The sequence below is a fragment of the Colletotrichum gloeosporioides genome (genome assembly GCF_011800055.1).
Source record: "Colletotrichum gloeosporioides strain Lc1 chromosome Unknown consensus_17, whole genome shotgun sequence".
Classification (NCBI taxonomy): Eukaryota; Fungi; Ascomycota; class Sordariomycetes; order Glomerellales; family Glomerellaceae; genus Colletotrichum; species Colletotrichum gloeosporioides.
In genome coordinates this window covers 1431104-1450631 of record NW_025544662.1, presented here as the reverse complement: position 1 = coordinate 1450631, position 19528 = coordinate 1431104, and the positions used below count along the sequence as shown (strand labels likewise).

Genomic DNA, 19528 nt, shown 5'->3' with positions numbered 1-19528 from the left:
TGCGTATTTCTCAGCGGCCGAGTCAGACGTCTCAACAATATGGGAAAGTTTGATGACTACCAGAATGTTCTTCCAAAGGGTATAAGTTTGCCGTCGGACAAAGAGATTTGAACTCCATGAATTATGAATTCTGACGCGAGGTCGTGGCATAATCCTGGGGCTAGAATTGCTCATGTTTTGACAGACACTTTAAACGGTCTTTTAGATGGCCACTGATGAGGAATGTGTATAGTAGCGATGGAACGGAATGTAGTTCGTCGCCTGGAGCGGTTTGGCTGAAGTGAAAACCTGTGGTATGCCGGAAGAAGCGGTAATGCTAACATCACTTTCGGCCACGAGAGACTGTGCTCATCGACGGCCTGGTGGAAAAGATGCTCTTGAAATAAGACCGCGATGGCTTCGCATAGCTCGGAGTATACACGTTTTCTCGACTTGTGCTGTTGAAACAGTCTTTTCCCCCCTCGTACCGCCGCCTATCTTTCAGATAGATGTACTGTCTGATGGCTGAAAGAAATTTGAGATTGTGATTCAAGGAACAAGGGAGACGAAGACGATGGAGACAACGAGACAACGAGGTACAATCGCCGTAGCACGATAGTAGTTTCTCTTGAAGACCGGTAGACCAACAACTATTCCGTACTTAGATACTAACATCCGCAAATACCTCTGTTCGTAGTCGTGGATCGTAGAAACTGCCAGAGTCTTCGCCACGTCATACACGCACTGAGATCATGACAAGATTCCGCAGATAGCCTTCTCCCTTGCAGCATCTGAGGAAAGAGTCGTGCACTCCAAGACCCAAACCTTGGATCTCCTGTCATCCCAATCATTGAAAGCTATCCAACTCTAAACCGACTCAGGCTCAGTCCGACAATCTTCATCTGAAAACGGACCTCGTTCTTTTCGCGGCTATTCTTAGGTTCTTGGCCGCCACAGTCTACCACTATCTGCGGTTTCCAGACAAACATGACGCACACAAGCACGACAATCACAGAGCAGCTTGGAATTACATAGCTAACATCAAACCATCTCTGCATTACTCATGTATCTATCCAACATTACACCTCTTCAGCGAATACCATGGGATTTGGCAAACCCGCAAGGCTAAACTATGCAAAGACGCCCGTCATCAAGTAGTCTCAGCATACTGTCATGCTGTTTTGTTCATGAACACCATTGGAAACACGTATCCCTCATCTTCCTATGCTTCAATTCGTCCCTCATGCACAGGCTTGAGAGCCAAACAAACATGTCTTGCCTCCTCCTCCCTCTTTCAAAAAAAGAACTGATGAATAGATATAGTGGGTTTTAAAGAATAAGTACCTGGCCATAAGAAAGCAAGAGCACCTCTGCCAAAAAACAGAAACAGAAAAACAAGATGCTGGCGACGGGGCGCTGTCTTCGTCTCGTACAACTAAGCTGCAATGCCACCAGACCTTTAGTGATGTGCGTCCGCAAAGCTAAGTTAAAAAGCTAGTGCCATATGAAGGACCCAAAGGACAAAAGAGTTCCAGCGTTCCCGCGAAAGAGAAGGGGTATCCCGTCTGTCTTTTTTTCTGTATCCAACGATGCCAAAGTTTTTCGCCCGGTTGTGTAGAAAAATGGATGCGATTGTGCCAAAGCATAAGGGAGAAGTCATAAACATAACGGCGTAATCATGTTGCGGCGATTACTCGGGGATCGGGTCGCTATTGGCGGCCGCGTTCTCATCCTTCTTGCCCCAGCCGGAGGCCCAGCCCATCCAACTGGATCGCTTGTTGTTCTCCTGCTTGGCCTCGGAGTTCTCCTGCACCAGACGCAGAGGTCGGGGCTTGTTACCGCCGGCGAACGTGGTCTGCTTCTCGTGGTGGGAACGCGGAGGCGACTGCGAAGGGGGCGTGGTGATGTCGCCCGAGTCGCCGCTCATGCTCGAGGTCTCGCTGCGCATGCCGGGGAAGTTACCCGCCGTAGGCGCCTGCTGGCCGCTCGGAGCCCGCGCCGCCGCGTTGGGGTTGCCGTTGAAAAAAGTTTGCGATGTTCGTGGGGTGCGCGGGGAGCCAAGGGGCGGTGAAATGGGCCCGTCCCCCGGACCCTTGTACATCTGGCTGACGAGGTTCACGCCGGTGAATTGCTCGCTCATCGGACGGGAGCGGCGAGTGCTGGAGGAGCGGGTCAAGTTGCCGATAGGAATGCGAGGCGCTGTCTCCGGATCGGTGTGCGCCGAGTTCGCTGGCGTGGCCGAAGGCATGTAAGACATGGGCCTCGGCTTGGGTTTGTTCGGGCCGACGGCCATGGTTTTGGCGCGCTGCAGGAGCGAGGCTCCGGATGCAGGCGGGAGCGGGAGTTCTTTGTTGGTGTTGGCCGCGGCAGGCTTGGGCTCGCTCGATGTGTCGAGGATGTGCTCGAAGTCCTGGTGCTGCAGAAGTCTCTCAATGATCTTGTTAATGTAGAGCGTCAACGCCTTGTTCTGATCCTTCATGCCCTTGAGCTCAGACTCGAGGCGGCGGACATGCTCGTTGTTATTATCGGACGTGCTGTCTGAAGCCTCGGACAGCTCATCGGCCAAGCTTGCGCCGCCAGAACGGCCCTCGAGGGCATTGAGAGCATCCTGGTTGGCGGAGACACCCATGTAGCTGAAGTCGTTCTTAGAGAAATCGCCATTCAGGGTCTTCTCCTGCAGGAGCAGCTGGTAGCTCTCGTTGTCCTCCATAAGGCGGGCGTTTGCCATGCGGGCTTCCATTAGTAGCCGTTCCACCTCCTGCAGCCTCCCGCCACCCTGGTTCTCGGATTCGACCAGCTTGATCTGGGCCTCGGCAAGTTCCAGGCGCAAAGACTCAATGAGCTTGTCCTTCTGGAGGATCAGCTTGGAGTTGTTCCGCGAGTCGCTGCGGTTGAGGGAGGAAGGTGGTGCAAAGCTTCCGTTGTCAACGTTGGGTGACGTCGCCGCTGCTGCTTGATGTTAGTAATAAGGCGTTGATGGACATGATGAAACACCTACATTGCCTTGAGGACCTGCTGCCCTCCTCGTCGTTCATTCTTTGCGACAGGGTGTCCTTCAGCCTCTGGATGATGGTCTGCATCTCCTCCTCCCTGTTGTTGAACTCTTCCTTCTCCTTGTTCATAGAACTCCTCTCGGCCTCGTAGATGGTCTCCATCTCGCGCATCTGCCTCGCGTTTTCTCTCTTCTCGTTGCGCAGGGTCTCGATCTGTTCCTCGGTCTCGTGCACCTTCTCTTCCAGCTTGGCAGACTCCTTGAGCGCATCATCCAGCCTCGTCTGCAGTACTTCGGCCTGTTTCCTGTACTGCTCGGAGGAGATTTCGGCCTTGGAGAGGCGCTCCTTGAGGTCGTCAAGCAGCGCAACAGTTTCGGCCCTAGCAGCTTCCTCGGCGTCGGTGTTGCTGGTGTCAGGAGCAGTAATGTTGGGGGTGCTCATGGTTGAGCCTCTCCTGGCATGGGCGGCCACACGAGCAGAGACGGGGGTTGTGGTGCGAGGGGGACCTCTGCGCGGAGCTGAAGTAGCGGTCGGGGTGGAAGATCTCGAGGGGGTTCTCGCAGGAGAAGAAGAGGGCGAGGCTGAGTCGGTAGAAGAGACTCTACCGACACCGCCGGCGGGCGGCTTCTTTGCAGTAGCAGCTGACATTATTGTCGCGGCGGGCTTTGTTTGTGGCGATGGTGTTGTTGTGTTCTAGTCGCGGCGGAGGTAACCTGGGGAAACGGGAGCGGGGGAATCGCCCTTCTTTTTTTTGGTCGAGGTCTGGGGATAAGGGCAAGCACTGCGGTGTGTGCAATGTGCCGTGTGGGTGCGGGTTATTTCTGTAGTGACGATGTTTCGTTCCAGAGGAAACAATCTACCTCAGCAGAATGTTGTAATGGCTTATTCTTGGAACAAGTGGCGTAGTGGGAGGAGGGACAAGACGGAGGGGAGTCGGTCTTGTTGTCGATCGTTGGGCCCCAGAAGTCAGAGATGGAATGCGAAAGTGTGCTGTGCTGTGCAACGCAGGTGCCAGTGAAGAGGGCCAAGTAGTAGGAGTGCGGTGCAGAAAAGAGGGTGTGCGGCAGCAGCTGTGCAAGCTTAAGTCGTCGGGTGTCAGACAGTCAGCCCCGGTCAGGTAAGGTACCTGCGGTTTGTACTGCGTATCTGCCCGTACACGGAGAGCAGCAAGCAAATCCACAAGTCGGATGCGTTTTGTCGGTGACGGTGACGGTTGTCCAGTCACTGTCCAGACCGCAGGGACTGTCTCCAGCGAATTTCCGATATATCGGGGGGTGTCTCCAGGGGTTTAATTCGCTAGGCCGTCGGGAATGGGAGGGCGTCGACCAACCAGCACTCGGGGAATAGCTCGACCTGAGAAACGATGCTTTTTTTTGTCTCCCGTCCAACTCCAGGCCGCTAACGTTGCGCTGCGTCTGAGTCTCTTCTCTTCCCGCTCAAGCACCGAACCTCCTGCAGAACGAACCAGCCGTCATACGCAAACCTTCACAGCGACCACCAGGAACTCTGAATCTGAACCCCGTAGTTCGGTCAACGCTATGCTTTCCTCGATTGCTATGCTCGCGCCGTGTTGCGTCTTGCCGAGACTCTGTTGCTGTCGTTGGATGCGTCCGAGGGCACTGTAGGAACCTCTTGTTTCAGTCACCACCAGTCCCGTCTCTTCCTCTTTCAGAGAAACTGCTGTGTCGAGTCGGGCTCGGTGGCTCGATGGCGGGACGATGACGGCAGTGCCAGGCAGTGGCCAGCGCTGCGCTGCGAATGCGGATGCTGCACACGCCGTCTCGTCTTTTGCGACAAGATGGGACGACTGCGACGGTAACCTTCTCTCGTGCTGCTGTGGCGAGGGTATGGGAACTGGCTTCTGGGAAACGGTAGGTGAAAAGAGGCAACAGGACTCGCCTTCCATGTACGTGAACCAGAGGGCAGACCACCAAGGTTTATACGGCTTTGATACTCCGTCCTTCAAAGTCGAATCAAATCGCGTCTACAATAACAACAAAACACGTAAACCACAATCACTGCCATCAGCGAATAGGAACTTGATGCAGTTTTGGGGTCTTGCTGAAACACCCTCGTCGCTGTCGATAGTCTGTCAGGCATAGCCCTTGGGATGCCATGTTCCTCGCCTCGCTCTCGTCCGTCCCTAATCCCTATAGCCATCTGCTATCTGGTGTCTCCTTCCCTAGCGGAAGCCTCAGGAATACCCGGCCGCGCTCCCTTGGACGTAGGGAACCGTTGTACCTCGCAGTAGCAAGCTGCTCACATCTACCACGACGTCTTAGCAAGCACATGCAATGGTAGGGGTCCTCCGCAACCCGCACCCCTATTTCCTCCATGCTGAGGAACCGGAATGCGGAGCCCGTCCATGTTAGTGGGCTCGGCCCGTCTTCTGTACCCAGGTCCCCCATCGAGTCATTGGACGACAATCTGCACGAGACCGGCCAGAACTCACCTCAGTGGGAACTATGAAATTATCCTCATGTTGCCATTAATGCACACTGCCAGAGCGAAGGCAGCCTTCCTGTTCCAGTATTAGAGAAAGCCATCTTGACACCCATACTAATTTGCTGTCCTCCTGACCAGCGGCTGACAGCTGCCGAGACGGTGACAACCATCAACCCAGCCCGGTTCCGCAGACGAACAGGTTTGACGGGACGGGAAGCATCTCATTGTTTGGCTCGGTCATGGTCATGGCACTGTTCCACCGTTGAAGTCTAAGCCACGGGCACCACCAGCTTGGTTGCTTGGGAGGATCGACTTCCGTTGGTGAAAGCCACAGATCCAATCCAACCGCCACGACGGATGACCACAGGCATGTATGATTATTAGACACGCAAGTGTGGCTTGGTAACACTGCCAAGGAGGGACATTGAGCACTGATGAACCTCGCTGAATGGCTGGGTAACAGGCGAGTCTTTTTGATTCAAAGGTGGCCTATCTGGTCTGTCATGAAGTCGTTCTTTTTCGCGACCTTTCCGAGGTATCATAGCGGCATATCCCAAGCCGCGCATCCCAAACTGCGAAATGCATTTTTTACTTTGACCATTTCCCTAACGCCGTTCCCAGCCAGCCCAATTTTGGTTCAACCTCTTAAGCAACCTGGTCGCTGAGGATGTCGGAGTCACCGGCGTCGATGATGGCCATGGTGCCGCAACGGAAGAGCTTACCGCAGGCGGTACCGAGCTCAATCTGTGGGTATAGCAGGTAAGCCTTTGTTCACCCTCCAAAGTCTGAATATAGACTTCTTCGCTGGGTTGGCCAAGGGACATTGTCTCCGAGACCGATAGCAAGAGAAGAAAGGGCGCCAAGCACTTGCTTGACGCTTACAGAGCAACATTGGTAATCAACTTACGTTGGTGCCGGAGAAGTGGTGGACGGGGGCCTTGGAAAGCATGGCGTAGTACTCAAGCTCGGACTTGCGGAGAGGGGGAGTGTTGCCAGCAATGAGGATAAGCCTGGTGGCGATGTTAGAAAGTGTTCGAAGGCTGCGGCTTCCGAAGTGGTGAAAAACGTACTTGGCCTTGCCGGAGCGGAGGGACTTGAGGGTCGACTTGTAGCCCAGGACGACCTTACCAGACTTCATCACAAGCGCAAGCCTGCTGTTGATGGAGTTCTGGTCCTTCTTGTTCTTCTTGATGGGAGCCATTGCGACTGAGTTTTGGGCGAAGTTGGCCGGTTAGTTGGGTGCGGGCGTTGGGCGGAAGTTGTCGTCGATGTCGTCGCAAGAAGAAAAATTGCAAAGCGGTTTTTTTGGTTTTGACTTGCTCTGGAAGGGGCGGGGGATTCTGGGAAGTGCGACCAATCAAATCGCTCCTGCCTCCCTGAGCCCTAAAGAGTAGGCAGGTCCGTGTCCTGGCTCCTGCCTTTAGCGAGCGTAGGTGGGGCCGTCGCCACAAAGATTTCTCAGCAAAAGGCCGGTACGATGACAAACCCATCGACGCTCCTCACTTCACAAATAAGCCGGTAGGTCCAGGTTTTGTCCCCCTCGCCAACCCCAACTAACCCAACACCACAGAACAGTTCGACGGATCCCGTGAGATCAACACCGACAAAATGGCCCGCCGTCCCGCCCGTTGCTACCGCTACTGCAAGAACAAGGTGAGCATTATCGAATCCTTGTCTTCTACGACGACGCCCAAAATCTTAAGCCAAGTCTTGCGCACTGGAGAAGGAGAGAAGGGAGGAAACTCCGCGTCAAGAGGACTGCGATGATCTTCGCCTTGAAAACAGCCTGTGTGCGATGGACATACGGCACATTTTGTTGGAATGGGATGCGGGCGTCGTCGCGGGCGATAATGTGCCTTTTTTTTGTTTTTTCCTGGAACGATTATGCTGACAAACTCCTTTTTTCCAGCCGTACCCCAAGTCTCGGTTCAACCGTGGTGTCCCCGACCCCAAGATCCGTATCTTCGATCTCGGTCGCAAGAAGGCTAACGTCGACGACTTCCCTCTCTGCATCCACCTCGTCTCCAACGAGTATGAGCAGCTGAGTTCCGAGGCCCTCGAGGCCGCTCGTATCTGCGCCAACAAGTACCTCGTCAAGGTTGCCGGCAAGGAAGGTTTCCACCTCCGTGTCCGCGCTCACCCCTACCACGTCGTCCGTATCAACAAGATGTTGTCTTGCGCCGGTGCCGATAGACTTCAGACTGGTATGCGTGGTGCCTGGGGCAAGCCCAACGGCACTGTTGCCCGTGTCAACATTGGCCAGATCATCATGAGCGTCCGCACTCGTGACTCCAGTACGTCATACGCGGAAGAAAAGAATCACTTTGCAAACGCTAACAACTTCAACAGACAAGGCCACCGCCCTCGAGGCCCTCCGCCGCTCCCAGTACAAGTTCCCCGGTCGCCAGAAGATCATTATCTCCAAGAACTGGGGCTTCACTCCTCTCCGCCGCGACGAGTACCTCGACAAGAAGGCTGCTGGCCGCGTCAAGGTCGACGGTGCCTACGTCCAGTTCCTCAGCAACCACGGTTCGCTCAAGGAGAACATGAAGCGCTTCCCCGACGCTTTCGCCTCTGAGGCTTAAGAAGGGAAAAGATTCGTGTTTCTTATGGGATTTGGGTTTCTACAGGCTGGCGTCTAAAGTGAATTGCATGTCATCATCAAGAGAGTCATGCCGAGGCAGGCTCTAGATAGGAATTCAATCATTGGCATTCCATACGTCACATATGAGCACCATGCGATTACTGACTGACGAACTGCTTGATGAACGGGCATCTGGATCTGGGGAAAGGGTGGAACAAAATCAACGGACTTTGTGAGTAGGGTCGTAAGCAGGCTTAGTATGAAGCTTAATGTACGGCCTACTAGGCAAACTGATACCCTTACTTTTTCTCCGAGACATGCATTCAACCCACAGGAAGTGCTGAGGCTCAAGCTAAGATGATGTCAACGTGTGAATCCGTGTGTCGCTAGTAACGCATCGTGGTCGACGGTCTGGCCCGTGGATCATCCATAGCATTGAATAGCACTGCATGGGTGGGCACGTACACAACGTGGTCACGCGGACGCCCCCATCTGCCAGACTGCGCCCAGCTTGTCTCGAGGAGGTCCCTGGAAGGGGGCCCATCTGATTACCAGAAATGAGGTGCGCTTGACGCTGAATGAGATGGGGCTTCTTGAGGCAAACCGTACGTAATGACTGCAAATATTTTTTTCTCCCATCCTACGTTATGATTCAGGCCTCCGTCCGGCGGGCTTTATCCGGATGGCTGGGAAGTGAGGTAGCCTTGATGTCGTAAGCACAACGCAGAGGCTGAAGGAAGTAGCCGAAGCTGAGAGATACGTGGTTTGAATAAGATATATAGAGTAACATAGGCTTATGTTCAGCTACTTGCCTGAAAGTCACATAAGAATAGCCATCTGACAGTAGCATCTTACTACGCATGTATCTTGGAGGCCCAGTGCAGGAACAACCGAACCAGCCGCACGCCTCACCCTTCTCAGGACGACTTGTCAGAGATGCAGGCGCAAGCGCAGAAAGGCAGACACGACGGGAGCAGATGGTGCGCGCCAGTAGGAAGGCCGCAGCGAGATCTAGGGTTGCTGGTTGGTGGGATGAAATGGGGGGAGATACGTTCACCAGAGGGGAGCGACGCGGACTGTGAAGCGACGTTCGGAGGGCAAGCCAGCAACCTCTCAGCGAAGAGGGTGGGCGGCGATCAGGTCCCACCGAGATCCCAGGTGACCCAAATGACGTTATCGGGATTTCGGATGGTGTTCGGTGTGAGACCGTTGGGTGGGAGTTGGAGTTGGAACGTCTTTTGGGCGTTGGCTTTGGGGTATAGTTCAAAGGCTTGGTCTTGGTACCTCGACACGACTCGTGAGAGGTTCGAGAAGACGCCTCAGCTGCTCCGAAATTCGGGATGGGGAGAGAATGGCCCGAAAAGGAGCGCGAAAAGAGTCATTAGAGTGGGATGGGAGATTTTTTTTCATACACTATTTCTCTCTCTAGGAGGGGCCGAAGACTCGGAATGCTGCATTGATCTCGGTGATAAGCTGATGGGGGTGAGATGGAATGGGAGTCCTGGGCTGCAGATGCCGCCACCCTGCGAATGGGAGGTCGATATGCATCACCACAAGCATGGGCTGGCCTGTTGCAATATTTGGCTATTGGAAAAACAGATAGCCACGGCGGTCGCTGCCAACCCCCTGAAGTTTATGTACGAGACAGATGACCATGTCGAAGGTTGAAAGGAGAACTGGCCCATCTTTTGTTGTTCCAGCCTCCCGCAGTGAGGGCGGGTATCAATTCCAGTGTACTTTTGGCATGTCACTTGACATTGCAAGTGGACTCGATATCGTCACCGATGAACCGGGCCAATCTGCACCGCAACTGCTCTGCCTGTCGCCTGCCAAACGGCGGCAACGGGTGACTGAGACGACGCAGCCGTTGCCCGCCCGCAAGGTGATTCGTAGAAAAGCAAAAAATGACACGAGTGTTTTGTTCTGGATTTCCCGTATCCGTACAGCAAAGCAAGCTCACCTGTTGGAGCGCGTCCGCACACGTAGTGGGAAACAAGCAAAGCAACAAACAGAGTTCATAGCTTCTCCCCTCCATTCTAGACAGAGTCTTACCGCCATGTCTCAGTCTCATCATGTCCCCTCCGCTCAGGGCGCATCTGAACCATTGCAGCAGGTCCCAAGGGGGGAAATGGTGTGGCAGCCTCTCAGCGCAGCCAGTGACCAGCCAGCCTCTAGGAGGGGCCTAACGCCATCCGCACCTCATCAGTCAAACCAGTCAGCCCAGCACCAGGCCAGTTCATGGATGAGTGGGTTGTCAGGACTCGGGCTCATGGACGTCTCCAACAAGTCGGTGGGCGACGGGTTGACAGACAGTGGGTGGTGGTGACTGGCATTCGCAACCGCCGCCGTAGGGCCCCCGAGCCAAACCAAAGGCAAAAAAGGCCATGGATGGGTGTCCCAAAGATTTCCCTTTGGTTGTTGTCTTGATCGTGGATCCCTTGCCCGCCGCACGCGAGCACATCATCCCTCCCCAAGTGTTCCTCACCACGAGCAGTGTGTACCACCATTCAGAGCACCAAGCCGTGTGTGCCACCCCCATTCCCATTTCCCGGTCTCACTTTGGCGCATTCATCCGCCCCCCTTCTCCCCCTTCCATTCGCTGTTTCTCTCGTCTCCTGTGCCCCCTTCCTGTTGATTGCTTGTCTGCTGGGCTCTGGCTTTGATGTCTGAGGATACCGCGCCTGGCCCGCTATCCCGCCGAGTTCGCCCACTCGCCCACTTCTCTTCTCATCGCCCCTCCTCGGTGTTATTCGTAACGGCGCGCGGTGTTCGCATGTAATAGTACTTACGCGATTCACCTACTCACCCAAGCTCAAGTAGAGTATCCTTTTTCGCTGGGCGCAGGTTCCGGTACCTATCCGAAGTAGTAGGGCAGGTGGTCCTTCCAGCTCCGGCAACTGGAACTGCAACTGCCAGGGTCAAGTGTTGAGGTACTTCCCACAAGGTACTTACTTGCCTTAGTCGGTGACGCCTTAATCATTGACAGCCCCAGTCCGTCATCCTCTCTCTTAGCCTTAGCCCCCAAGCACCCACCCCTCCCACCCCTTATCCTGCTCTTATCATCCATCCCGCATTCTTCCTTGCCCATCGCTGTTGGTCCCAGTAGGTCGCTGCCACATATATCTGGTGTGTGTGGCCTGAGTCTTGACCTCTTCTTGACCTCCTTCTGTCACGAATACCTGATTTTCCCCCGAACTGTTCCAAGGATTCGATCTCGAACCGTTGTCGAACCACAAACGATACACGTCTATAACTACCAGGGTGCCGCTATCGAAGCGCCACTGCGATATCGCGACTAGGGGAGCCTTATCGTGATACTCGCTCCTCTCTTATCGGACGAACACGACTCTTCTCTGGTTGTTTCTTCCCCTTCAACCGACCCGACGACTCGAATAGAGGCCCATCATGGCCTTCCAACAACCTACCCGCCGGCTGTCTCAGCAGCGCGCCGTCCGCCCGGTGCACGAGGACGAGCGGGACGCTCCCCAGATCCACCATGACGCTGCCACGACCGATGCCTCCCACTCCTGGGTGCTCTTCGAGCCCACCGATGACACAACGACAGCTTCTTACCTCAGTGAAGAGGAGGAGGAGTCATTACCTACTCCCGGAAGATCGAGGCTTAGTGACATAGGTAGTCTCAACACGTTTTTACACTCTGCTCGGGACACCGACTCGCGACAGTCGGGCGTTCTGTCCAGCGCCGTCGACGAGGAGTCTGTCGAGGACGACCCCGAGCTCGACAGCCTCGACAGCCACCTACCTGAATTTCGGACAGTACCTAGTCTATACACTCAGTCTGCCGGTGCCGCAGTGGGCCAGAATGTCCCTGTACTACCGGCCCACGATGGCCTGGGTTCTTTCCGGCTTGACAGTCCTGAGGTCCAGGAGCAGCTCTATGCCTTTGAGAGGTTCAATCCTAACCACCTGCGGAGGCGGCGTGAGAGTCTCGAGCTGGCCCAGCTCGAGATGGAGGTCGAGCAGGAGCAAGAGACGCACAAGATGCAGAGAATCGAGGCTTGGCGTCTAGAACAAAGTCGCATCCTCTTGCAAGAGATCAGCAAGGAAACCAGACGCCGCCGCCAGTCTATGGTGTCTGCAAAGCCGACAATGTCAACAGAAGAGAAGCAGGCGGAGGACGTTGCAACATTAAGTGTGATTGGAAATGAGGACGATGCTGACAGCATGGACTGGCACTATGAATCGACTGACACCAAGGAAGAAGACGGCGGTGTCCTCGCCAAGATTGCCCGCAAGGTTCTCCACGAGTTGGGCATTGACGAGAGGATGCTCTCCATTCTCCTTGGAGAGGAGCTCCCGACTGATGAGGACCTTTCTACAACGCCCAAGACAAGCGCCGATCTTTCTGCCACACCTACACCGAACTCTGACTCATCGTGGCAGTTCCGAGCTCTCGAGCGCGTGTCCAAAGAGCTTGGTCTGCTGGTGAATCAGGTGTCACCTCATCCGGGGGCCTTCTCAACGTACACTCGCATGCAGCAGATGCCGATCCCCTACGCCGGACTACCAGTCATCCCAGAATCGGCTGCTGATACGCCAATTGCTCCCGTGCGGGAAGCGTCGACAGCAATGCCTGAATTCCGACCAACAATGGTTCAGCATGCGCGCCCTATCGACATCCCCACTGTGCGGCCCCAGTCGGATGCTCCCGTGCCTGTGACTCGAGATGAGTCAACTCCTCTGCCCACATCTTTCACCCAAGAGGAGTGGGAGCAAGACTTGGACGTCAACCTCGTTTTCAGATATCTGCGGTCTCGTTTTAGCTCACGGTCTACACCGTCGTCGGCTTTCACAACTGGTACTTCCCACCTTGCCACCTCAAGCACCCCAGACACAGCAGCTAAGGCCGCGCGGGTGCGTCAGCATCACCCGCTCGTATCCCGAGCACGACCGGCAGAGCGGAGGACATTCAAGGCGACGACGCCGTCGAGTCCAGCCGCCATGCGGCACGCGTCTAGCTGTGCCAGCCAGAGCACGAGACGCTCGGCGAGACGCAGCAGCGTTTCATCGCGTCACTACTGGGACATCGGAGGGTCCATTGGGACAGGTTCGGCCATCGTCTCGGCAGGTCCCATGGGAAGCTGGGGCGAGGTTTAGTGCTGCCATCATCAACAGTAGAGCAGAGTCATAACGCCAATGATCTGCAGTCACCGGCTCGGCACGGCGTTTGTTCACACTAGATGTACATTATTTGGGTCAGCGGGAGTTGACGAGTTGTTTCACACGATTTACGGGGAACTCGGGAGCATTTGCATCATATCATCATCATGACAAGTCCACTTAGAGGTACTGATATCTACATACTACAATTCACAATCATGTCGAGCCGTTACAACGTAAGAAACATATTTTTTGCCCGTCGAGCTATCTGGTCTATGTTGTGATGAAAGACGCGATATGGCTAAGGAAAATGAATGATGCGTTGATGGGGAAAAGGTAAGACTTTCCGTGATAGGCAGGCAGAGCTGCCGGGAAGGGAATGGTCCACTGCTCCGGATGAGTGGCCGGATGGACCGGCTGGGCGGCGGCAGATTGTGGAGCTTAGGCCCCGAAGGCGGGACGGGAAGGGTGACACAAGGCAGCTTGGCAGGTCCAGTTGGTGTGGCAGCTACTTTTTAACCTCAGGCAGTCCGAGTATCGGTGAACGAGTCGGACGATTGGGGGAAATGCTGCGAAACGGGCTCAACAGACGAGGGTGTTTCGAAGCTTGATCGACGGTCGTTTATCCCTCAGAGCTCGTCATCCCGGGGGTGCCTGCGTTGCTTGTCTTCCTGGTCCCATGGCGCACACCGGACCCAGACAGGCAGGTAAACCACACGTTGCCATCATTCACGCCGCACTATCAACGCTCTCCTCACCTCAAGTTGACGTCTTGAGCCAACCGTGGAACTGCGAGGCTATTTGAAACGTGCACAAGATTAGGATTCCTGTGGAGACTTGCCTGTTGACAAGGGCGCTATCCAGACAATCCTGACAGTTGTCTCTCGCTTGGAGGCCAGTCATGTTGGGCGCCTCACGCTCAGCGGATCTTCGGGGCGGACGCCTCACGCTTGCGAATGGATAGCATCATCAAACTTGTAAGCCTGCGCAACCCCGTGTGGATTGTCGGCGTTGTAGTTCGCCTTGACAGCCGTGAAAAAAAGACGCAATTAAGGCGTGTGTGCCCGCGCTCTCCAGATTTTCAATCACAACCTGGGTGCGATGGCCAGGAGTGCATCACATCTGTGCGGCCATCTCTGGTCCGGAATGGATAGCCAGCCCAGCCCAGCCCAGCACTAACAGCGGCGGTTGTCGTTGCTTTTTACAACTATTTGCCCCTCCTCCCTACCACTAACACTAACACTACCACCAATGAACGGCACACAGTGTGAGATGCCCTGTTTGTTTGTCCTACGGGCTACCGCTTTAAAGTGGAACGCATTGTTTGGGGCTAAGCAAGACATGGGGAGGTTGAGGTTGGCGAAGTAGCTGCAGGAGAGAGGACTCGCAGTTCACGGCATCATTCTGGAGGGGAGTTTGGAGTTTGTGCTCTGCGAGATACAAGTTGCGCGGGTGGAGAAGGGCGGGCGAGGGATAGGGTCCGAGTCGCTCAACCTGCGCTTTCCAAGCGCGTCGGGCCAATGGGATGCTTCCGCCGTGGACCAGGAACATGGAGCTTGCAGGGATTGCCGCGAACCACCTGGACACTTTACGCGTCGAGGTTGCGCTCTTCCATCTTTTTTTTTTCTGCTGTTCCTCCCCCCTCCTCCGTGAGGTGAGTGCCTCCAAGGGTTGATTGCTGGGTTTGGAGGTCGCGCGCCAGAAGCGCCAGCTGCTGCGGCCTGCCACCTGCAGCAGGGAGAGCAGCTGAAGCAGACGGTTCACTATCCATCTCCCCCAAACAGCCGACTTTGCTGCTCTGAAGCCGTCCACACAGGCAAACAGGGCCCATTGCCGTGCCATGGATGCATGGCATGGCTGGGTGATGTGGATGGGTGAGGAGGCGACCACCGACCTCGCGTACAGATAGCGCGCATCCTGCATAGTGCATGCGCCTATTCTGTACGTACAGCTAGCAGCAACCAGGCACACCATCACCACCTCCTCCAACGAGTTCATGTTGCGACATCACAGCTCTTGTTAGCTGCCTGTCCACTTCAACTACCACCAGCGCTAACATCATGACCTTATTTTGACCCGACACCGACAGAGGCCTCAGGACAAGGCGCGGGATATCAGGAACCCCTGCATCCCCTTTCGAGTCATTCCTAACACCTGCATCTCTTGCGTTCCGACAACACCTCGACGAGACGCATCAACTGACTGACGACGGATACCGACAACTGGAGAAACTCGGCCATATTGATTCTGGATGCTACCTAACACTCTATTCTGACTGTTTCCCTCTCTCTTCTGCTCCACAATTATCTCTCATCCCCATGCCATCTGTGCTACTGGGATTGTGACTTGGTTACTCCCTCGTTCCTGCTCTCTCCGTAGTACCCCCCGCCATCCTCCATCGGCCAACGGTCCCAGTCGTCGTTCAATCTGTCGTGCTCGTCCCGCCGTCGCCCAATCCCGTCGCCGCCTCACTTTCATCAACAACACCCCGTTCCCCTCCAGTCAATTATTCGCCTCGACGGTTCGTCTGCCATTCTTCGAGCCGCGCACATCAGCTACGCAAAAGCGCACGCGTATATATATAGAGCACTCTATCGCCAATTCATTACCGTGCTGCTCCCATATCTTCTTCCGTGTTTGGGTGGGTGCATTTGCTTTCCAGGTTGTTGCATCGGCCCTGAGGATTCCCCCGGTGGGCTTGCGAATGCCGACTTCCAGCCTGGACATACCGCATCCCGCATGCCGTATACCTTGCCTTGCCGGTCCGGACAGCACAGGATAGGACAGAGCTAACATTCGCACCAGCTGCCATGTTCTAGGTCTCTCGGATTGCGACCCAGCTGGGCCCTGGTTTGGGCCGCCTAGCGATTTCTCTCTCTCACTTCTCGTTTCACCAACTTCCTCTCTCCAACATCCCGAGTCAACATCGTCGCGCGACCGATATCCCATCTTCATCCCAACATTCCACCTTTCGCCTACTTACCAGCGCCATCCCCGTCGCCGCCGCCGCACCGATCACCCAACCTGTCCGATGAATATCACTGCCGCCAATGGCAGCAACACCGTTCGATGCTCCTCTCCCGGGCTCATCCTTCTTCGACATTTACAATGATGGCGCTCCCCAGCGCTCCCCAGTCTCCCTTCCCGGAGGAGGCTGCAACTACGTGGACTTGACGCCCGGCGCCAATGGAGCCAAGTGTGGATGCCGTCGTTTTTGGAGTCGCTTTGCCGCAGGGAGAGCATACGCAGATACCCTGGGCGCTGACAACTCCGTATGGTGCATGTGCTCCCATCATGCTTGCTATCACGACGATGGCGGTCGCGCTGGGAGCGAAGCGCCCGCGCCCGCGCAGACTCCCACCGCCGCCAATGCGCCCGCCCTCTTCGCCGCGCCCCTTGCCCACATCGCCGGACAGGAGAACGAGAAGCCGAGGATTTCCAGGGAACCTCTCAGCCCGGTCCAGATGCCCGAGATGTCTTTTCGCATGCCCGCTGGATTTACCCCGACCATGGAGTTTATGAACCTGGATGCCGCCGTGGCGATGCCTCCTAACAAGCCCGAGGAACCACCAAGGCCTCGGCCTCTGGACCAGCCCAGCCAGCGCCCGGAGTCTTCTTTACAGGATACGTTACCCTGGGGCGATTTCATACAGTCCCAGCCTGGAAATAATACCGCGTTGCCGCCAATACCAGCTCAATGTCTAATGCCATCTCAGGCTAGCTCCACCACCTCCTCCAGCCAGGCCCGCTACCTTCGTCCCTTTGCCGGAAGGGGTCTTCAGACACTAAGTGGTGTTACTTCTAATCCCAGGACCCCGCGAAAGGACAGACTCCAGGATGCCGGATTTACGTTTGCTCAGCCGGATTGCCAGTCTACCAAGGATGATGGCGCAACTATTCCTCACAGTGACAGCGGCGCAGAGACACCTAGAGCGCAGTCCCCAAGACCCATGGAAAAAGTCGACGCCTTGTTTGCAGGACCATCCCGCGAAACATTCCGCCATTTATCAGATACCGTTCAGGGACATGAGAGCCGCCTGGAAAAGCTGGAAAACGTTTCCTTCTCTGCAGCTGGACATGATGAATGCCATGACAAGCATGATGCTGTCGACCTTCGCGTCACCGATCTCGAGGTGCGCATGGAGGAGGTTGAGAAGGTCATGAACGATACCAGCAGTCTTGTCGGCCGTCGCGACCGGCAGAATGTTGATGAGTCGACCAACAGTGTCGTCTCCGTTGCGACAAGCACAACATCCCGCGCCGCCCACTCACATGAGATGCTCAGTCAGATCCAAACCTTACAATCACAGCTCTTGCAGCTTCAGTCGCAAATACCCTCGCCAGCTCGGCCATGGGAGGTTGAAGTTGTCTTCATGCCATTTCCTCTCAAGCGCATCTGGCAAGAGCTTCAAGATTTCAAGGCTGACGTTCACTCTAGCTTGGATGAGTGGACACAGCTACCCAACACTAACAGCGGCTTGACAATGAGGGCCCAGTCGCCCTTCTGCGCGGAATGGGCCGCTCCGGGCCATGACCACGAATGGCTCATGGCCAAGGCGTGCGGCCCAACGAGCGTCATCGACAGACGACTAAGGAGTCGAGGCCTCATACGAACCATATCCATCAAAGGCACCGACGCCAGGAGCGTCCAGGCAGCCATGCATGCTGCCTTCTCGAACACATTTACCGACTTTTCGGTCGCTACGCCATCACCCTCTCGCCGGCGGAGCTTTGATGGGAAGGCTGATCGCTTCTTGGGCCTGCAGCAATCATGGGTGCCTCTCCGCAAGGTCCACAAAGATTCTCGCCTCCGTTTCTTGACGCCAGCAGAGATGATCACTCCCGCTATATGGGACGTGTCCTTCCTCCACTCTGTCGTCATGCGCTCCTCTGAGCCTCGTCTGTTTATCACTCAGCCTGAAGCTTACCTGCAGGACTTGCAGGCGTTTGAGTCCGGCTGGACTTGGCAACGTCTTCGGGAAACAAGCCGCTTTTATCCCGATTCTCAATCTACGCAGGAGGTTCCTGAAGCGGATGCCCGCGAAGACTACTGGGCATGGAATGATCATTTGGACGAGGTCCCCAGTTCTCAGTCGTCGTTGAGTATCCGACAGGCCAGGCAGAGGGTGTCAGCCTCCCCTTCGCTTCACCACATCACGATGCAATCGTCTATGCGATCGTCTAGTCCGATGATGACTCGTGGCCAGACTCCTTTGAGAGAGACTATGATGAGGGAGCGGAAGGGTTCAAAGCCGCCTTATATCCGCACCACCTCAATGCCCCCATCAGTCCCTGCGAACTACTCGCCAGCCTTCACTAAGCGGCGCGTGTCGTCATTTGGGCAACGACAGCTGGCCGCTCAGGTCCGGACCAGTCCTCCGAACATGGCGGCAGCGACAGCATCAGCAATGTCAAATGCTTACAAACGCCGGCGGACTCGTTCGCCTAGTCGCCCTCGTAACACACCTCGCTGGACCATCTCGCCCAGCCCTGCGCCCGGCTTCATGCCCGCGGATGAGCGCCATCAAAACGGTCGTGGAATTACGCCGATGTACTACGCTACCCCGTACAGCAACGCGCCGGTCACGGAGTCACGCCCACGTGTTTCCGGCGGTGTAGTGGAAGATTCCAACGCGGAAGACGACGTGCAGGATGACGAAAACCTGGACCCGGATTACGGGAGCACCAACCCTTATGATGAGGACGGCAGCGACTACAGTGTCGAGGTGACTCACATGGTTACAGTGCGTGACGGTGACTCATCGCACCCGCGGCAGCCTGAGGATGAGCCTTGGCCTGGTATCGAGGACCAAGACCATATGTCGGATGGGGAGAACATCGATCCACTCTTCTCCCCTGCAGTGGGTGCTAACGACGATGCTCAATCCGATGTGAGCAGCCAGCCGTCCGAGTACCCCAGCACTCAGCGCGGCTGGCAAGTCCCCGGTGCTGAGGACGGGATCGGTTTCCGTATCCACGAAGATAACGAACGCATGCATGGTGGTTGGCACTAAGTTGCAACATTTCATTTACGTTTCATCTTGTTTCCCATTTATTTATGAGATGACGCAGCGTGTTTGGAAGTTGAGGTTGTATATCGATCATATACGTTGGCATATGTCACGGGCGTTTCCGGAGTCTTGTTATCTATGGCATGGCGTTCAGATGGCGCAAATTTCCATTATTATTATTTTCTTTCTCGGATCTCGTCCGGGGGGTGGCCGTAGCGTTGCTCATGGGTGGTCATGATGAAGGCGACTTTATCGGGCGGGGAGGATGGAGCGCATGGTTTGATGGCGGTTGAGTGACTGGATAGATCCGTCGGAGAAAAGTTATGGTGCCATCTCGTACAAGAGCGTCGCTATGCCGAGCGAACTGGGATAGTTCGCGCTCTCGGCTTTCAAGT

At 55.4% G+C, this 19528-nt stretch overlaps 5 protein-coding genes across 5 annotated transcripts; 3 read left to right on the top strand and 2 right to left on the bottom strand.

Moving 5' to 3' along the window:
* Positions 1 to 1669: 1669 nt before the first annotated feature.
* GCG54_00011322 (uncharacterized protein) lies at positions 1670 to 3620 on the bottom strand (the record flags this gene model as incomplete). The annotated part of the gene is made up of 2 exons (XM_045411227.1): positions 1670 to 2928; positions 2978 to 3620. 2 exons carry the CDS (start codon positions 3618 to 3620, stop codon positions 1670 to 1672), a joined length of 1902 nt encoding a protein of 633 aa, XP_045268285.1.
* Positions 3621 to 6062: 2442 nt separating this feature from the next.
* Positions 6063 to 6618, bottom strand: GCG54_00011321 (60S ribosomal protein L30; the record flags this gene model as incomplete). Its single annotated transcript, XM_045411226.1, has 3 exons — positions 6063 to 6161; positions 6325 to 6427; positions 6488 to 6618. The coding sequence occupies 3 exons, from the start codon at positions 6616 to 6618 to the stop codon at positions 6063 to 6065; spliced, it is 333 nt and encodes a 110-aa protein (XP_045268284.1).
* Positions 6619 to 7025: 407 nt separating this feature from the next.
* Positions 7026 to 8002, top strand: GCG54_00011320 (60S ribosomal protein L10-A; the record flags this gene model as incomplete). The annotated part of the gene is made up of 4 exons (XM_045411225.1): positions 7026 to 7070; positions 7126 to 7269; positions 7327 to 7711; positions 7767 to 8002. 4 exons carry the CDS (start codon positions 7026 to 7028, stop codon positions 8000 to 8002), a joined length of 810 nt encoding a protein of 269 aa, XP_045268283.1.
* A 3404-nt stretch (positions 8003 to 11406) lies between these two features.
* On the top strand, positions 11407 to 13119 carry GCG54_00011319 (uncharacterized protein; the record flags this gene model as incomplete). Its single annotated transcript, XM_045411224.1, has 1 exon — positions 11407 to 13119. One exon carries the CDS (start codon positions 11407 to 11409, stop codon positions 13117 to 13119), a length of 1713 nt encoding a protein of 570 aa, XP_045268282.1.
* Positions 13120 to 16172: 3053 nt separating this feature from the next.
* Positions 16173 to 19136, top strand: GCG54_00011318 (uncharacterized protein; the record flags this gene model as incomplete). The annotated part of the gene is made up of 1 exon (XM_045411223.1): positions 16173 to 19136. One exon carries the CDS (start codon positions 16173 to 16175, stop codon positions 19134 to 19136), a length of 2964 nt encoding a protein of 987 aa, XP_045268281.1.
* Between the last annotated feature and the right edge of the window lie 392 nt (positions 19137 to 19528).